This window comes from Bombus bifarius, unplaced genomic scaffold (assembly GCF_011952205.1).
Source record: "Bombus bifarius isolate JDL3187 unplaced genomic scaffold, Bbif_JDL3187 scf7180000007973, whole genome shotgun sequence".
NCBI lineage: Eukaryota > Metazoa > Arthropoda > Insecta > Hymenoptera > Apidae > Bombus > Bombus bifarius.
This window is the reverse complement of record NW_022884359.1, coordinates 5153-25000: the sequence shown is the minus strand read 5'-3', so window position 1 is coordinate 25000 and position 19848 is coordinate 5153. Positions and strand designations below refer to the sequence as shown.

The following is a 19848-nucleotide window of genomic DNA, read 5'->3' as shown; positions in this document are numbered from 1 at the left end:
CAAAGAGAATGTTGAAGTAAATATGAATGTAAATAATATTCGATCAAAGTTGATATAACTTTGACTAGTGGATAAATGGAAACGTAACAAACTAAAGAAACAATAATATTTTATTGATAATGGCAGAGTTTGCAAAATGTATATCCATAACGACACGATAACTATCGATTTTGTAAACAACGTTGAATGTACTATTTCCTCGGTTTTAATTATATTTCTTATTAGACAAATTTTCTTCGTTCTCTCTGCATCGTACAATTGCTCCAATTTTTATAATGAAAAGCATTGGCAAAATAAGATAGTCACGCTCCATTTGAATAGATTTGCAAGTATACGTATAACGATGATTGCAAGTAGAAGCAAAGTAGTACGCTGATCGAACAAGCTTAATTCGCGGAGTTACACGAGTCGAACGTTTTCCATCTACTTTTACGGGCAAGTATGTATTACATACTGGCGGGACACAAAGTGGCTGGCAAAAATTGAGTTTTCACGTTATGTTTAGCGGTGGTCGGTACGTTGTTGCCTGCTTGGGCTGATATATTCGCGCAGCTGATCCGGCCCATAAATCAGCCAGGGCATTTTCAGATATCGCCCTGGACGAACAGATTTACGTTCAGGTTTGGCGCGCGTAAAAACGGCCGGCCGTATTAGCAGTCGTTTCGTACGAGTACTCAATTACCCTGCCTCTTACAAAGTCGTGCGTGGACAGTATAAGTTACGGGACACTAAACAAAATATCTTGCAGCTCACCGTTTCGTGACGTTAACGGGCTTTGTTTCGCAGTATATTACGTGCAAGTAATTCGCGCGTTATATCGGTCGAACGAAAGGACGCCATCGCCATGGAGGCACTGAATTATATTACACCCTCATGCGCGCGAGCACGCTCTTCTTGGGTTCGCGATAGCGCGTGAACGTGTACCAGACGAGGATTTCTACTACCCTGTCGCTGTATACCGAACTGTGCACGGGTATAAAACGGCTCCGGTGTACTGTACGATGGGTAAGGAGAAACGTGAGAAGAAATACAACAAGACGCTTTTAAATTATAGTTAACCGCGTTGGTGAATACGGTGTGTGGCCTCGTATCATCCGCTAACCGATATGCGTTATGCATATAAAATTATCTCGCGTTGTTATTACAGCCGCTGCGAATTACGCCGGCGATTCGGGTAATTATGATACAGTTTAACCGAACCTAAAATGTTGCCAGAGAGATCGCTGTCTTTTGATTTCTGCCGGCGTTCAACTTGGGGGAAAGGAATCGATGCGCGCGCGCGCTTCTGCTGGGCAATTAGCGAATGCCTCGCGTAATTTCCAATGGAACACGCCGGAAACCGTTCGGTTTTCTTCTAGCTATAATTGGTCGCATTCCTTGGTGCTGCACTTACGAGAGCCGCCGACCACGGAATGTGACAGATTATTGCGTTTTCTTTTCATTTATTCTTTGGGACAATACACTTTTTTCTACCTTTTTTTTCTATTACGAACTGACGTGCTAAAGTTTAACGCGTTCGAATAGTTCGAACGTTAGTTTTAAGTTAACCCTCGTCGCATTTGCATAGAAAGGCATTTTGAATAGAGGGAGGACATCCTTCAAAGCTCGTGAAAGACAAATAGATTTTTAGTCTGCTTTGTGATCGTCGTAATAGAATCCTTTGTTCTTAAAACGGACGTAGAGATACGTATTTAACAAACGGTTACCCAGATCGATGGGTATACACGTTCTATTTAAGTGATTTCAATTGTGGAAGTATTTAATATTGCGTATAATATTGGCTTTCGTAATGCGCTCGCAATTGACGTTTATAGCTTGTAAAGTAAGACCGCGGAAACCAATAATTAGCAAGGATATGGCATACAATCAGACTTATGGATGTACATATTTATACATAGTGTTAATTATCTTTGTGGAAATACATAATATTTTATAGTATCTATAAAAGTAGATATCCACACATATATGCAACGATCGTTTGGACAGGGGAGCGCAGTAACGGAACGCAAAACAATTTTATTCCTAAAGTAATAAACATTTTTCCCCGTTTACTCGATGCATCGTCGAAGTAACTTGGGTTTGCGTGTTTCTTCACCGCGTTTCTTCCTTGTTGGGCAGGATTGTTTTCCTGTGACTGTGACTCGATTGCGACCGTTCCTTCTCTTCAGGCCTTTTACCTGATGCTGAGCACCGTTCGTTTTGTTTCTCGTTTCGATTTGTCCCCTTGGCTGATCTAGGAATCGACCGCAACGATCCGACAAAGAAACGAAATATCGACTGCCCTTCCTGGTATTGCCGCGGTCCACGGCATTATCCGTGTTTTGCCTCGTTTTCTCCGTCTTGGCGCAAGATCGAAGTTGCCGTTATGTCATTCGTAACGGGCTTCCATGCTACGTCTTCGGGAACTGGTGCTCGCGCGACGTTAGCTACGTTCGAATCGGTGGGTGTGCGCAACTTACGTACGATTTACAGGCAAACGGCAATTTTACGCTTTCCGCGTTTCGTATTTTCCATTTCGTTTTGTGGATCGTAAGTAACACGCGTAATACACCGTTCCAGTATCGTTGTTAATTTACGAACTTCTACGGGGAGTAACGTACTCCGCTTCGATGGAGGAATTACGTGGAACCGTGCGCCATTCGGCCTGTAAAATAAAATTACGACCCTCTAAATTCTAACGAGAGTTCCGTGGCGTCGTTCGTTCGGAATCACGTTGACGCGAACCTTTGACTCGTTATGGGTTTACGTTGTAAATTAAATCGTTTTACTCCGTTTACTTCGTCTTACGTACGTTATATCAATCACGGAATCAAAAATTCTCTGCCAATTTTTACCAAAATTGAAATATTTCCAATCGTCGAGGTATCGTTCGATATCAACGCCAGGGAGCGGAGATATCTTCCTTTGATACAGGTCGCAATAATATCATCGAGTAGAAGGTATCTCAGCATCCCCTTATCCAAGCCTACTTAGAAACGTAGGTTACCTGTTGGAGTCCCCGGTGGAGGCGGGGAAAAAGCTGGCCTAGAGACTTGAAATAAATCGGGGATTCGCGTTCCGTCGTGTTCGCGGTCGGTGGTCTTCCGAAGAAGGACGAAAGGATGTAGCCATTTAGTAGGAAGGAAATACACGGCGGCGTGTTTCGGTTTGGCGGCAAAAAGCGTTCGAAAGTTGGACGACGATAGAATAGACGCGCGCCCCGCGGCGGTAATAGCAGCGATCCGCAGCAACGGGGACACGGTAGCCGAGTGGTCGGCTGATCGAAGGTCGGCTGGTTCTTTTGGTCGTCGCTAATTGATTTAAGAATGCCGCTACGATGCGAATGCACGCATGCTGCGCGTCGAATCCGGCCTTTAAGGACCGTGTGCTCGCGAGTGAGCGCACCAGCGCAGCGTAGCGCGCCACTGCACTGCCTTCGTCCGCTGATCGTTCGTCCTGGAATGCCACCACGGCTATCCCAGACGACCCTAGCCACGGGGAGATCTGAATCTTTGGCCCATCTTCTTCTTCCTTCTTTCTTCCCTTGTAATTGTTGTGCAGTTTGTTTTTGATACGGCTACGCGAACACGAAGAACGCATTTGGACAATGTGGTCCTTTTCGGAATCGCAGACACGCGCTGCGAGTCGAGACTGTTTATCGAGGTAAATGAATTCAAGGATAAAGGTCTTTTTCGATATTGGCGATAGTTCGGGTGGAAGCGCGACTATTCGCCCTGCTGACTAATTAATTTCTTCTGTAGAGGAAATATTCTCTAGGTAAAATAGGTCGAAGGAAATTTCAACGGATAGAAATCGAACGTGATCGTTCTCGAGTGTGCACAGTCAGCACGGAATAATACTAAACTCGGGAGTGTTCACTCCGGAAAAGAAACATTGCAAACGCGTACTTCTCGTAATCAACGGAGAATTGCACAAGCGAGCTTCCTCCACTTTCCATTTCCACGCCCGCATCCGACATAGTTAACGCGACTCGGCTGTTTGTGTTGCATTCAGATTACAATCGAAGAGATCGTCGTATCCGTTGGAAAAATCCAATGGAAAGCCAACTCGAACGAGGGAAAAGAGGAGTCGCACGAACCCGGTAGCAGTTGCTTTCGTTCGCATCGACTTCCTTGACTTCTTAATTATGCTACGCTATCACGCGGTTACGCAATTAATGATGTAATTACATAGCTTTTCGATTAATTATTCAAGGAGAATAATGTTCCCTCTGAGAAAGCACTCGGAACAGCCGTGTCAAAGTCATTGTCAGCGTAGTCCACGATAATGCTTCGCTTTTTGTTCGGCGATTCCGCATTCATTAATCGGGCAGATCGTTTCCGGAAATGTTATATACAAAGCTGTTTATACGGCTGTTAAACTGTTTCGAATGTTTGGAAGATCGCGTGGATAAGTAGCGACGATTTGACGTCTACGAAGATCGATAGCGTCGGTCAAAGTAAAAGTTAGTACGAAAGGAAATTTTTAATGGCCAGTAATAATAAGTGACGCGAATACATACGCGAATACATACATATGTATGTTTTAATTGCTGAATAATTCGATGATTGGTGATAAAGTAATGTAAGTATGATTTTTAAGGAGTAAACGAACAGTTTTATAACGCGTAACACGATTCACTCTCGTTTCTGTGATAAATTAAAAACATTACACGAAAGATCATAAGTCTAACTGACTCACTTTGTCCACATTTTTATTGCACGTTCGCTCGAGTAATCAGAAGTGACACATTAGCGGTCCACGCGTGGTACGAGGCGATGCATTGCAAAACAGTGCGCATTGCAGAACCATTTACAGCACGTGTCGAGGTTCAACTTTCAAAACGCGGGTGTTGAATAAAGCTATGTGTCGTGCAACCTCCCCTTTTCTAGGAACTGGACTGAAGTAGCGAATGGACTGGAGAATAGCGAAGGAACCATGCTTAAGGTTGTTACCCCTCGAGGAACCAGATGTTCGCGTGATCCAGGTGCGCCTACAAGGTCCACGTCACATTGTAACGCTCTTCAGGAATTAATTCTGACTGGGATTTTTCCTCGGCTCGTGAAAGGAGCCCTCCCTTTTCAATGAAATCGACCATGATCCACGCGATTCCGGATGCTATCTTCTCTTTGGGATCGGATACTTTTAAACGTCTCGGCATGCCCATGCACTGGAATGCTTTCACGTCGAGTTTGCCTTTGGTTCTAACGATTAGCGTCGCTCCCTTTTTGCGATATTCGGCCTCGAGATATCCGTTTATCGGGAGAAGCTCGTAGAAATTGTCGAGGCAACGTTGTTCAAACACGTTGATTGTATTTGCAACTGTTCGTCCTGTAAATGTTTGGCTCAAAGTTTTATATCTCTAAATTCAATTTTGCCTCAGAGAAAATAAATTACCGTATAAGCTACGTTAGTTTTAGAAAGACTGAGGTTAATACGTACGTATTGTCGCGTTTAAGAAAATTGTCCATTTGAAACTTCAAAAACGTTTTCAAACTTAAATAGGGAGAAAATAAAGATTTATTTACGAGCAACTCGATACCAATGCGGTGGAATCGAAACATCCTGCAATTAAAACCCATATCATCGTCGTTAATCATCAATGCACCGTAAGATCTATATTTCTTGGTGCACAGTACCGTAAGATTCGTACTACTTCATGATACGTAAGATGCGCCGTAAAATCGATACATCTTGATACGTTACGTGTCTTCCTGATTTCATAATGTTACCGATTTTTCGTAATTTCACGATATTCAACCGGATCCTCGTGATATTTCATATTTGCCGTGCTTACCTTTCAACGCCTGTCATTTACTTCTTGTCAAAGGACCATCGTGTTTCGCCAGAATGCCGGTTGTAATTCGAAATAGTTTCTTCGAAACCATTTCTACATCTCCGTCGCTGATAGATTTCCAGAGAACGTTAGGCCTCTTTTACGCCAGCGACAGTGATCGTTGCACGCTCTTACCGTTAGGGAATAACGTTGCACAACAATATTATCGCAGTTTCTTTGTCCTTAAGCATTTCCTAGTAGTATCTTAAAACAAATAACGATATAGGCCGGAAGAAATCGATCCAAGATACGTAAATTTTACTATCGTTATTGTAAATAACTTGGCTCGTCATGATCGAATATTTTCTCCGACGGTTGGAAAAAAATCGATCGGCGATGCAACAACATATACTGGTTTATATACTACACGTAGTTTACGCATTAATCACGGCAGAAAGTGCTTAAACCAGTGAATAAGCCTGAGATGATAATTACACACATATGGGAAGGTGGCGCGACTAAACGTCTTTTACATGGGGCAAACGAGTTAGTACTTCCTCATCGAATAACTTTTTAATTATGTGGGATCTCGATTACGCTTTCACACGCAATTTCGTGAAACGATTGTAAAACATCGACGATGATAATTATTTCGATCGACCGATAATGTTACTCGTTATTTCAAGGTACGGAACACTATGTATTTCGCAATGTTATGGTCAGTGAGCAACGATCTCTTGTCGGCGTGAACATGGCATTACGAGCCTTTCAAAATAAAAGCTATTTTTCCACGAATAAGAAATAAGTCGATAATTTCAGCAGGAAATATGCAATTGTAATGGCAGTAACATTGTGATCGTTCCAATGATTAGAGAAGGGAATGATATACACGAACAATGATTCGATCCTAGCAACCTTTATTCGTTCGAAGCTTACCTTTTCTAGATTCTACCTTTTCAAAGAAATTGGACGGTTCACCGTAGACAGACGAATCGAAAGAAAGAGAATGGTTCCTTGCTCCCTCATCGTCGTCCATTTCTGTGGGTTCGCGAAATCCATATACGGCTATGTCTAGGATATAATGACTGTTATTTAAAAATCGAGGGAATAGCTATCGTCGAAGCCACGATCGGTAAAATAACTTTGCTCGTATAGAACGATGTTTAGAAAACTTACGAGAGACTGTAATAACGTATTGGATATTTTTCTGGCCATGGCTTTGTTCTAACCTGTGCAACGGCTTCGATAAATGCACGTAGCCGACAAGATATTCGAGCTTTGATATTCAGAAATATGAAACATGTTTTTCCAAGATCGCTCTGTGTTATAGAAGCATCTACGACAAACTGTAAAATAACAAATAAATTTACGTTTTGATTAGCACAGTAAATTCCTCTATCGAAGCGAACTTTTTGATAAATATAATGATCATTGACCGATCAAGCCACGATTATGCTATGGGAAGGAATGAATAATTCGTATAATTCCTATAATTATAATTCTTTTCTTCAAAAAGTTGTAAAATATTATTGGAATACCGTCTTAATGAATATTTCGTTTAGAATTATCACGTATCCGGTGAGTTCTACAAGCAGTTTGTAAACTATTTTCTCGTGTTGTTCCTATCCGGTTTTCTATTCCAAGATAAGTAACGGAGAATTCATTTCTAATCAGCTAACTTGTGCTCGTTTTTCGATTCTCGATTGTGTTGAATGGCTAGGCCCATTGTAGTAGAGAAAACTAGCTTGATTTGCAGTCAAGCGAACAAAGCCGTAGAGCGTAGACCTTGCAGTGGACAGGTTAAATTGGCGTGACTTGTGGTCGCAGAACTCTTCCCTTCGCGCTTTAGCCTGTTTCGAAGGTCTGCCTTTCGACAAAGGTTCAAATACAAATTTTTCCACGTCTGACCGCACGGTTCTGGAAGATCTGCTACTTTCGCAAACAACCAGAACTAGAAAGACACGCGTTTTACGCCCGTGAAACGGTACAACAAAGTAACTTGATCCTTATCTTCGGCTTACAGTTTCATTTGTATCACGTTCAGTTACCTTTCTCTAGGCTATTCAACGTGACATTTATTCGGAAATAAGATAGTTTTTCTTTTTTAAATATACGCACGAGGCCAGAATTCCCACAACGAGGAAAGATCAAGCTGAGAGCATGTGATCTTGGTTCGTTAACCTGTGTGTTACTAGTATCATTTATCGATAAATATGTAAATACATATAATAAATGTGTAAATAACGTGTATCGTTAAAACCGAACGTCGATCAATGGCTTATCAATTTAAAGTTTCCCCCTTTTCATATTTTAACGTATAAATATTATATTGTACCGCTCCTTTATACGACAAAAACTTAGATTACTTCCTTTAATATCTTGATCAAGCGAGTATTCGAGTCTCGATAAGCATCTGCTATGTTAATGATAAAAGAGAAGGATTATAACGACAAATTATCGCTGGACCATTTTAGTTTCGCTTTTTTCCTACTTAAAATCGACGTAATTTCCGCAACTGTTGAATTACTAAAGTTGATTACTTTCAATGAAAAGAATATCAAATTTTATACTCCTCTTCGATTCATCCTTTGACCGAGCATGTTCCGAAAAACGAGTTTCGATTTATGTAAGAAGCTTCTGCTGCGCCACTTTTTATGCATTTTATCTACACTTCTCGATTAACGAAGGTAGAACAGATAGCCGTAACGAGATATACGCCTTTAGGCGTTTCATTTTTTTCGAGTTACTCTGGTTAGAATTAACTTGTAATTAAGGGTAGCGGTTAAATGCGATAATGGCTTATGATTATCGTACCCCTTCTCGTGCATGTTTTCAAAATGCTTACAGTCCACTTCTCATGCACGTTGTTCGCGTATGAATTTAAGCGGACGTATCAAAGTAAGTAAGAGATTGCCGAGAAAGAGTAGACCTGTGCCACTTTTCCATTAAACCTCTCAAATAATATCGAGTATCTTATGCGATGGGAATGTACGATTCGGTAGGTTTTTAATTCCTTATATAATCCTAGATTCGTGGATCAACCATGTGGGAAAACGTGTATTGTTCGGGCGAAACGATCGTAAGACGTTTGAGAAAATGTTAGCGCAGGAACAAACGAGAATGGAGGAGACTCGCAACGACCTTCCGTAATCATATTTAATTCGCCAGAAATTTCCAGGCCAGGGGTCATTCGAAAGTCCCATTGTTGTAGTTTATTGAACCTGTTGCTGTATCACTTATAATGTTCGCAAATGGAGCACATTTGCGAAGCGGTTTATTAATCAAAACGTTAAATCAACGTGACTCGAGGCTACGGAATTCTTAGAGACGGCGTGTATTAAGCGGCGGTATGAAGAATTTAAGGCACATGTTATTCTTCTTTAACTAAAAATACCGATGCAACTTTTTCCGTTGTATTTCAATTTTGCTTTCCGCTTGTACATGGAATCTGTTGAAAGATCCGTATAGGAACAGGTTGTCCAACGGATCGTTATTCTTACCATCCACATGGTTTCCCCATATCCGTGGAATGTAAATTTCATGACAGGAGCGCGGCCGATGATTTTCGATGTTGCAAAAAGCGTGGAGCACGAAGGGGAGTTAAAGCATTCTTGGTGGAGAAGCATTTGAGCAGCGTCGCGAGCACAAGGGGGGAAAAAATGGAAGGAGCCGAAGGTCTCCTGATGAGAGGGACGAGGCCGTCGACCCCGGTGCAGAGCTGGAGGTTTACACGCCTAATAAATTACTGTAAACTGGAGCCTGGAGTCGTAGCCGAGGGTTTGCACGAATAGTAGTTAAGTGAGCCGGTGATTTGTGCGATATCGTCCATCGTCGCTATCAGCCCCTGGAATCGGATGCACGGTTGAATCTTCCCTAGTAATTTTATCCCGGTTGAAGGTTCAAGTTCCCTCGACGTAGATTCCATTTCCCCCTTACTACCGATTCCGAAGCGAGGATCGAGGCAACGGTCGTCTATAGTCTATGGAATCTATGGGACGGAGGCTTCGTTCGATAGTCGAGGAGAGGGGAGGGGTAGGGTTGGAATTGCCTCGGTGCATCGATGCATTGTCGTTTTTCTCATCCGCTGAAATTAAAATCGATACACCGTTCGTCCTTGTTGATCGGCGTGGAGCTTCGAGACCGCGCGCGCCATTACAATTTCATAAGCAGCTTCCACGGGTAGAGAGGCAGCACCGGTGTACCAGGATATTCCTACTCTCATCGGAGTTTGATGCACCCTCCCGGACTTGAGATACGTTCCGGAGACCGCGACGCCCCTTTTTGTCCGTCTCAAATGTCTTCATTTCGTTCCCCTGGTTACGCCGCGTGTCCATAGGAAAAACCTAGAAAAAATCCTCGCCGCTTTTTGCACGCTGTCGTAAGCTGATTACGATGATTTATGGTGAACGCGAAGCATGCTTTCGGTGCAGGCTTCGTAGTGGATTATTTCTTGCATCCAATCCCCAACTTTTTCCCTCCCTGTTGCTTTCTCGTCAGCACTTTGCGGTCTATATTGGACGGCCAGCTGGACGTTTCGTAATTCCTTTATTTTTGCAGGAAAATTTGGACAGCTTCCATCATATTGCGACATATTTTATCGACGACAAACATATATCGGTAAAAAGCGTAGAAAGGACATTTTTTTTTTGTAACGAATACCCTTCCGAAATGTTTTCTGCGACATCGACTAAAATATCGAGACGATCATGATCGTAATTACAATTAGAATGAAATCGATGTCATTGAAGACAATAGACATAAAGATAAAGTTGCGTTTCTTTTAGACATTATCGGGAAGGCTAATGATAATTTACAAGTGTTCTATAAAATGAATCAATGCGGCGAATAAAATCGTATTAATGATAGGAGCTTTATAAAGTTGCAGTAAAATTTGAAGACTCAATTATTTTCACTTCCTTTAATTGGACATGATTGGTGTTTATACGCGTTTTACAAATGGTAGTATGCAAAAAGCTTGTATATTGACTTCTAATTATTTTACGAGTCATCTCATTCTACTGTCATAAACTACTTTTCAGGTTTTATCTTGGCTACATTCTCCGTCGTTTTATGACACAACGCGCAAAATAATAAACTTTCTTCACAACCATATTCCTAATTAGCAGCCATTCGTTTCTTATGAACGGCCTCTGTTATTTTACTAGCATCGTTAGATAAAAGTTGTAACGCATTTAAGATTCAGCTTACGCTCGTTTTTTTCAACTTGCTCGCGAATGAAAGTAAAATAGATCCTATAAAGAAAGTATAAAATAGGGAATAGGACGAAGCTAATTTTAATAATTGGCCAATGAACGCTAACGCGAATCCTCTTTTTACGCGTTTTTCCATTATTCAATTTTCTTTTCCTATAATCTACCTTTAACGGGTAAATCAAATTTCATTCAATTTGCATTTTACCGTAAACGGGTAAAGCGACGTACGATATATATCGTAAAAGACACGGTATAGATATAACATTTTTTTTTTAATAAGAAAGCGATTTTAAGATCGAGCGATACATTAGCGTACGTTATCGATATTTTAACTTTCGATTACGATTTTGGATCGAACGTAGTCCGAGTTCTTCGACTAGGAACTTATTAAATATGTGACATCGTTTAAATGGATTTCTTCCTGATGTACGTTAAATATTTAGCTGAAAGAAACAACTCGTACAACTGGTTTATTTAACTAATATCGCAAACAAGACGAAAAACTTGTTCAAAAAGATCCCGCAGCAGCAATGAGACTAACTGAAATACACGTTCTAATATAACGACACCCTAGTGTATCATTAAGCGTGAGGAATTACTACCTTCAAACGCATCGTTAAATAGCACGTGAATAGTATTTACATAATGGTATTTTTATAACGTTTAACCTAACTATATACTATAATAATTTATAATCTGATAGCTACCTAGCTAATAATGGAAAAAAATTCAACATAAATTGCAAACCGCGTGGGCTGTCAGTCGAGTCGCCCAGTGAGTCAGTTTTCCCTAAGAGTTTCATTCTACTGTACTTTCTACGGTTGTGGCATTCGACCTTCTATATTTCATCATTTTCCAGCGTCATTTCGCCATTCTTTCATCAGGAATGGGATTCTCTTAAAACAAGATCAATAGATTCGTCAGGGTTTACGTTCCACTTTAAACTGATTAAGGCAGAATGAGAAAATTTCTCCGGAGTACTCGACTGTAATAATCAAACTATCCTGTTCGGTAAGGATCGTTACCGAGCAACCTTGACGTGGAAAAATCGATTCGTACCGTTTCAGTAACAAGGTTTCGAAGGATCGTCCGAGCGAATAACGCATAACTGACTGTAAATACTGTAATTCGATTCGATTGCCGTAGCAGCGTGTACCGATCGTGCATTTCATGCACGTGCGTTGGACAAATGGGATTAGTCGGGTGACGAAAGTGTCCGCTCGGAACGGAACCGATCGTGCCGCTTGAAATTCCACGATGACGCAGAAGGAAAAGTGGTGGCCGGTGGAACAGTTAGCCGGGACCGCGAGCACAGCTCTGTTCGCCATGGCACCTGAGAATTTCTTGCTGCACGCGAATCACAAAGAGTCTTTGCTGGCTGATTGACCTGACGCGAGATCGATTCGCCTAATGAAGCCACCTGGTTAGACCGAAACGCGATTCCGATTCTCCCATTTAAAGAGATCCGTCTTCTTCAGTTCTCTATGGAGAGAAATCAATTTCGTCGAGGAATTTCAATATATCGTAAATTAATATAAACGTTCTCTTCGATTAAATTCGATAAAAATACTTAGCTAATGCTAACCGCAGGAATTATCCGGATTTTCTTTTTATAGAATATCGATAAAGAAATATTTGTTTCTTTATTTTTTTTTTTTTTTTTTTTTTAAGTAAATGGTTCGTACTTTCCATTTGATAAACCATTCGGTCACATAATGTCACGACATCGCAATACTATGAACTGCATCGTGTACAGTACCCTGTTAAATGATCGGAGAAGGACGAATGGAAGCATGGTTGTCACGTGGGCATAGGTCGAGTTTTTATCATGCTTACGGGGCTCATCGTGAATTGTGCCGCACTTATAGCGAATTCGTAGGCGTTAAATAATGTTTCCTTAGTCAATTTATTGTTAGTGCCGGTTCGATATAACCTGCGCTGGCCAGCACGAACCGCATATTTACGATCGGACGGTAAAGCTCGCTTAGGCGTGTGCGTTGCGCTATTTGTTACGATAAATTGGAGCAGACCAATTTGTCTCGAACTCTCGGTTCCACGGAATGATCATCCTTATTGTCGACGATAACGATCCTTCGTTGAAATAATTTACCGTATCGGTATAGAAGTCCCGAGACAATATGGAAGAGCGTTTTTCCTCTCGTGGCACCCGTCTAGAGCGATAATTTATCGTTTTTAAGAAAATGTATTACGTCTATGTATTACGTCTACAGCGTATCTCGTACGTGTACGTTGAAATTTTCATGGTCGTCAGAAGGTTAGGCAACGTGATTCGGTTCTGTATTAAAATTCTGTAAGCGTCTACTATTCTAATCAACGATTAAGCTCGATAATATCACGTAACAATTATGCTGTATAATAAATCGCAATTACTTTATGCGAAATGCGATATATTATTCAGTGTAATATACAAATTCCAATCCGTCAGATCGAACTAGATTTTAGATCTCAGCGATCGGTTCATAATACGAGATGAATGTTTCAAATTGTGCTCTTCCATCGTCTCATTAGTGAACGACGTTTTATGTTTCTGGTTATACACATGCATCAACGTTTACTCCAGATGGGAAGGTCAGTGTAGAGCCAAGCGTAATTTCTCGATTATGTTTTAAAGAACTGGAAACAGTGATTCATTGACGGATCGTTGGAAACGTGGGCCGAACACGGTCGGCGTCAATAGTAAAAGTGTGGCAATCGGCGTAGCAATTTTCCCCGATGAATCAACGATCTCCGCACGCGACGCACATACATAAAAACGAAATTCGTAGCTGGTTTCTTCGACGCCTGACGTCACCGTCGTTGCAACCTCCTTTCGTCGCGGCCAGCAATCGACAGGTTAATCCGTTAGGCGTCGCTTCAATAACTCTGTCGTGTTGCAACTATCGAGTAACAAGGCAGGTATGCTAACCACCATGCCCACTGCCCACTCGTGACGTTTTCATTAGATCGTCCGAAGAGGTCGAGGACGGATAATCGCTTTCGACTGAGGTTAAAATAGTCTTGAAATCGTTTGGACGTACGCGTACATGATTATTCCAATAAACGCGTTATCTCGACATTTTTGTAAAAATGTTTTTATTTACAGGCGAATGTAGAAAATAAGAGAGATATATTATTTATGGTACGACCCGATAAATATACTTGCAACTCTACGCGCGATTAAAGCAACAAGGAAAAAGAAACAGCAGGATAAAGAATCGATTTATTTCACGATCTTTTTCTTTTTTTTTTTTTTTTTTGAGAAACCCGACGTCGTTACGGGGACAGTGGTTGGAAGAAGCAACCACCCTGATCTTAAACTTTGCTTGCTTTATTCTTATCGGTTGAAACTAATAGGTTCGCGTTACTCCGGTTTATTACCTCGTAATTTCCGTTGCAAATGTCAGAAAACCAATATGGAGAAGGCTCGGGGGAAGAAATGTACCTTGTAGAGGTCGAGACCATGGTCGTGATCGTGGTCGTGGTCTCTGTGCCCGTTTTGCAAACTTATTGCTACAAAGTGGTTTACGATTGAAAAGGAGGAGAGGACAAGTTCTGGTACTTCTGATAGCGAGCAACCGGGTTCTCGCCGCGAAGCATTAGCGACCTCTTTCAAACGTTGTCGACGCATTCGCGGAGCATACAGTATAACCTGTTTCAGTGATCTAAGCTGGTTATCACAACCGTTCCCGTTTGCTTTACCGGGCATAATTTACGTTTTCCTGAAAATGTCTACCGGATACCGGGCCCATTAAGAACTAACCGCTGGCTGCCGACGATTATGGTTCACTATCAATTATAACCAACCCTGATGTCTTCTTTCATTTTTATCCTTCCATCCTTCCTTTCTTTCCTTTTCTCTAATAGTTTCTTCTTTTTTCCGATCGTTTACCATTGAACAGGTTTCATGAGCTCTGACTCATTGCCCGGGTGAAAAATCGGAAAGGAGAGTGGCGTTGATTTTACATTGTTAAACGATGAATAGGAAGTTAGCGAAACTGATATCGCGTCGAATCTTACGAACGAAATAGAGATTCATGAAAAATACGTGACGTACGATAGGAGAAATAAAAGGGTATAGATGTAATCCCGAGCTTCTATACTTTATTAGTTTCATTTCGAGTTTAGAGTATGCAAGATGTTGATTATATATTATGCAAACATAAATGACAGTAATTGCGTTCAATAAAGAAAAGAAAAAAATAACTAAGAGCAATCAAACCTCTTGCGAAAGAAACCGACGCAACGTTCAAACGAATCTCCTCGAGTCTAATTACGAGGGAGTGTACAGTATGCTCGTTAGGCATCCTAAACAGGTAAAGGAGGTCAAAGACGATCGACTTTGTCTATGGAATCGATTAAATTAAAAACGATACGTGATGAAATCGCAATTGCACTAACGCGTATAGGTGTCTCTTCTACGAAATCAAGGATATTCGTGTGATATCACGAAGAAGATACGTACTCTACCTGGATCTAATTCATACGTATATATATAATGCGTATTATTATGAAATACGAACGTAAAACTTACCCGGGTATCCCTCTGGAATGACTATTTCCGGTCCTACTTTAACGTCGTGCCGATAACGATGGATCAATAGGGTTGCACTAACCCGAAGCGATCTCTGTTGCTGTTTGTACAGCAACACTGGCCTGCCGCCGGTACCTTCGAGCCTGACCACTCTCGGTAACGAGAATCGATCAAGGAACTCTCGAAGGGGCATGTAGCCGCCGCTCGAACCGGAACTACCCTCGGCCGTCGCTTCCCTCGAACTAGGCAGGGACTTTGGCAGCGAAGGTACCTCCTCGCTGGACATCGTGGAAAACTCACCGTTCGACGACATTGTTCCGCACTATATATTATTTTTTCACTGATCTCGTTTAACTCGATCGCAGACACTACGTTCCGTTCGTTCTTCGCCAATCGGTGACACGATTCTGCATCGTTACAACATGGACAGAGTTAGGAATTTCACGAGAGATTCGCGTATCGGTAACGAAGAAAGTCTTTGAGACGTTTCTTTAGAACTTTCCAGAGCGGCACGTCATCGAATCGTAGTCGTGAAAGAACGAATCCCGCGTTAACTTTTCGCAGCATTTTTATCCCCGCGTCATCTGGTCGGTACCAGAACGTCGACGGAAACTGGCTGTCGATCGGCAACAGGTTCAGCAGGCACTTTCCTCGGTTATGTCACTTGGATCTGGACGTCACTGTCACTTTCCACTTCAACGTTGCGGAGAAGCTAGCGGATAATTATTTCCACGATCGACGATAGACAGACGACGGATCGTGAACGGGCGGGGCAAGATTTCAGAATCGATCTCGATCAAGCTGAAAGCCGATCGTTGCAGTCATCGAGCGCGACCGAGAATTCATTCACTGGACACTAACTGTTACCGCAAGCAACAGCACGCAGTGAGATTAACGATCACGGTTCGATGGTCGTTGTTGCAAAACCCGGGGATAATTCGTTTAATCCTTCGCGTTACCGATTCTTTGACTCAGCACCGTGTAAATTCTCTTCTCGAATGCCTTCGTGTCCTTCGCGAATGACCCATCTTCGACATCGCACTGCTCACCAAGGTTGACGATCCCTTCCTTTTCAACGACGACGACAATCGCTAGGAAAAAACGTTGCGTCATTCTTCCAAACAGCTGATGATTCGTTCGATCGATCGTGGATCGATTTCACGATTTCCTTGAAAGCTCACTGATCACAGGAAACGCCATTCGCTCTGCAGAATTGGCATTCCTTCGCTTCGAAAATTCCATTTACTAATCGCGAAACGTTGATACAAATCAACCGATCGATCGACCGACGTGTCAACCGCTGTCCACTCTTTCCGGCTGCGTTGGAGCAATCGCATCTCCTGTGGCTCGATTCCCGTCGCGTTTACGATTTAATGGAACTTCTCACGTGCCTCGGAACATGTATTTTAGTTTTATCGCCTCGCAGCCTCCGCGATCCTCACCCTCGGATTCCTCTATCACCGAGGCTGAACTACCGCATCCTGGTAGCCTTTAGGAGAATCTATCGTCGAAGGAAGATGGCAAGAAAGCAGCTTGATAAAGTCTCAAAATTCAAATCTCCATCGAATACTTGGAGCAGAACGTTTCAAGGAGCACGTGCAAACTTTCCTTCTCCGTTCGATTCACAACGATCGGCAAAGATTCACTCTGCTTTTCTCCGATTTTATTTCTTTTTGAAAAAGTTTCTCGCATCCTAAGGACGAAAGAAGAATCATGGAGGATGTCGCGAGCGCGAAATTCGTTGGACGCTTTTCACGGTGGGACGAGGCGACGTTGCCCAAGCCTCGGAAGAAGAAGAACCGATCGAACCGGCGGACGCGAAGTCACTGACGCCCGGCGTGACTGAGGCCCAGCGTAAGAGGCCCACTGACACTAACACGCTCGCAACTGGTTGTATCGTACGATTCGTCGTACCGCCTCTACTACACGCAGCACTGTCAGTGGCCGTACTACCAGCAGCGCTTTGCGAACTTCGCTCTAAGTCCTCTCGGTGGAAGTGCAGGTTAACAGAATACATGGCTATACCATAGGCTCACGGACGCTATACCACGAACGCTATACCACGGCCAACCTACGAAGGATCTGGGCTTATTCAATAGGGGTCCTCTATTGTATCGAAGCTGAACTGTTGCGCTCCGACAGAAGCGAACCGCCCCTTAATAGTTTCTCTAGAAACGTAATCGGCCGTAGTAAGTGGAGTTGCTGCGTGTATGTGTCTCCGTGTACGAGTATCAATAGTTTGACAGGGTACGAGCAAGACGATGATATTCGTTACTAGCGAATCACCGTAGCGGAATCGATCCGGATTACTTCGTGTGCTGGTACCGATCGCCGATGCGAGGTTCGATGTGCTTCACCAAGCGGTTTGATTTCCAGTTGAAATCGATGGTTTTATTAACGTTGCGTGGGGTCTGTCAAGACGACTACCAGTAGAGAAGTGGATTAGGCGTAATTTGTTTTTTCTTCTTTCACGTTTCTATGCGCGTAACGTACTGGTTGACTGGTACCGTTAGCATAAGAGCGTTCCTCTGATTTCTATTGATATTTTCCTGGATACGTTAGACGCGTTACATAAGTACTTATCTAGAGATTCCATGCTAAATTTGCGCCACATATATCTTACACAAGGTTTTAACGGTAATGTAATTTGGTTACGTAAAACTTACACGATATTTATAATATCTATAATAAGTTAATCATTTACAAATATTTGTAGCTTCCGATCTTTTTAACGTTGATCGATAACGATCGGTTTTAAATACGTAATCGCAGCAACGATATGGAATTGTATTTGAACAAGCGACGAGAAATTAACGTTCTGGAGTAGAGTAACTTTCTGGCTACGTTCTAATCAACTGTATCGTACATATATGATTTTTCATCGTTCGAGAAATATTCGCACTTTGATCTATTTTAATATTGGAATCTCAGGCTCGTTGCAACTGTGATGTTTCTAACTGTGACGCCTTAAAAAGCAATCTCACTAGCAAATATATACGCGAGGAGTCGCGAGGCAGCTCGATCCTTATAAAAGATCGTGCAAAGTAAAACTTTACGTTCGGCCGTAAACTCGTACCCGTAATACCTTTCCTTATACAGTTATCTGCGACACTAAAGGGAAATGATACATACCTGGTCTCGGTGGATGTATATTTAATTATATCATTTTATTCACCTCGTTCGTTGCTCAACGATGCGCGCCACAGATAATAAAAATCACGATGGAACGGCTATGGTTCCTGGGAAGCTTGGAAAGTGGAACGACCTTGAGTTTCATTGTCGAACGAATCTCCTCGCGAAAGAATAACAAGCGTGTACACGTTGCATCACGTCTAGTGATATGAGTTCGCACGATCGTTTCGCGATGCCTCTTTTCTCTTCTTTCCCATCTTTTTCTTCACATCGCTGTCTTTTTCAGTTTCTTCTTTCCTCCATCACGGAGAATCACACTCTTTTGTTCGCCGATTGCGCGCGCCGTGACGTGTAACGACTAACGACGACGTACAGTACAGCGAGAGATCGTTGCCACACCGAGCAACGAGATATCCTGCTGGTGTCGTGCGTGTGCTTACACTACGGCTTCTCTCTGCTTGACGGACAGGGAGGAAATTGTAATACCGTGGAGCAGCCAGATAAGAACGGTTGTGTAATAGGAACACATTAGAGGCTGTTGTCACATCCACGCGAATTTATGAATTCTTTGATTGAACTTGCTTATTGTTAGAATCCGGTTGAAACGTAATCTCGCTGGATGTTTCACAATGGGGTATTAGAGGTTTAAGTCGGACTCGCAGATCGTCGCCAAAGATTGTGCGAATCAAAGTGCGCGACAAAACGCAGCGTCTTTCTCGATTACGACACCGCGGGCAAAAAGTACAAAACATCTCAACCAGGGATTTTACTTTCCTCGGTTTTTTACGATTTCGAGATGACATCATGCGCAACAAGGTGTAGCGTACGTTGTACGTACGGTTAAATCTGTGCTAGCGAGCTCCAAATTTGGCGAGTATTCGTAACACGCGTCTACCGCGTGTTACTTGTTCCCTGTTTTATTTCGTTTCGCTTTTATCCCACTTTGCAGTTTGGCACGGAGCGCGTGTCTTACTTTGGACAGCACGTTGCACGGCGAGAAATTATAGAATTTTATTCAGTGCCGTTGGCAAGTACTTGAATGCTAATTGAACGGTTAGTTTGAAAACCTAGCGGATAACGACGCAGCGACCTTAGGAAATAATTCTGAATTTTCTTCGTATTTTTGGGAGGCTGGAACGTTAGACAATTTATATCTTTTAGTAAATTTCATTTCAGCTTTTATTCTCCGAAAATTTACCAAGCAAATATCGCAACGA

The 19848-nt window shown here is 42.3% G+C and overlaps 1 protein-coding gene across 1 annotated transcript in view; it reads right to left on the bottom strand.

The window, feature by feature from the left end:
• Positions 1-19101, bottom strand: part of LOC117216170 — a 25092-nt gene extending 5991 nt beyond the window's left edge. The window contains exons 1-2 of the mRNA XM_033462713.1: positions 18675-19101; positions 15500-16590 (exon numbers count right to left, since the gene is read on the bottom strand). Of these exons, the coding sequence (XP_033318604.1) occupies positions 15500-15812 (313 nt within the window). The 5' untranslated portion in view covers positions 15813-16590; positions 18675-19101. The remainder of the gene's footprint in view (positions 1-15499; positions 16591-18674) is intronic.
• Positions 19102-19848: the final 747 nt, after the last annotated feature.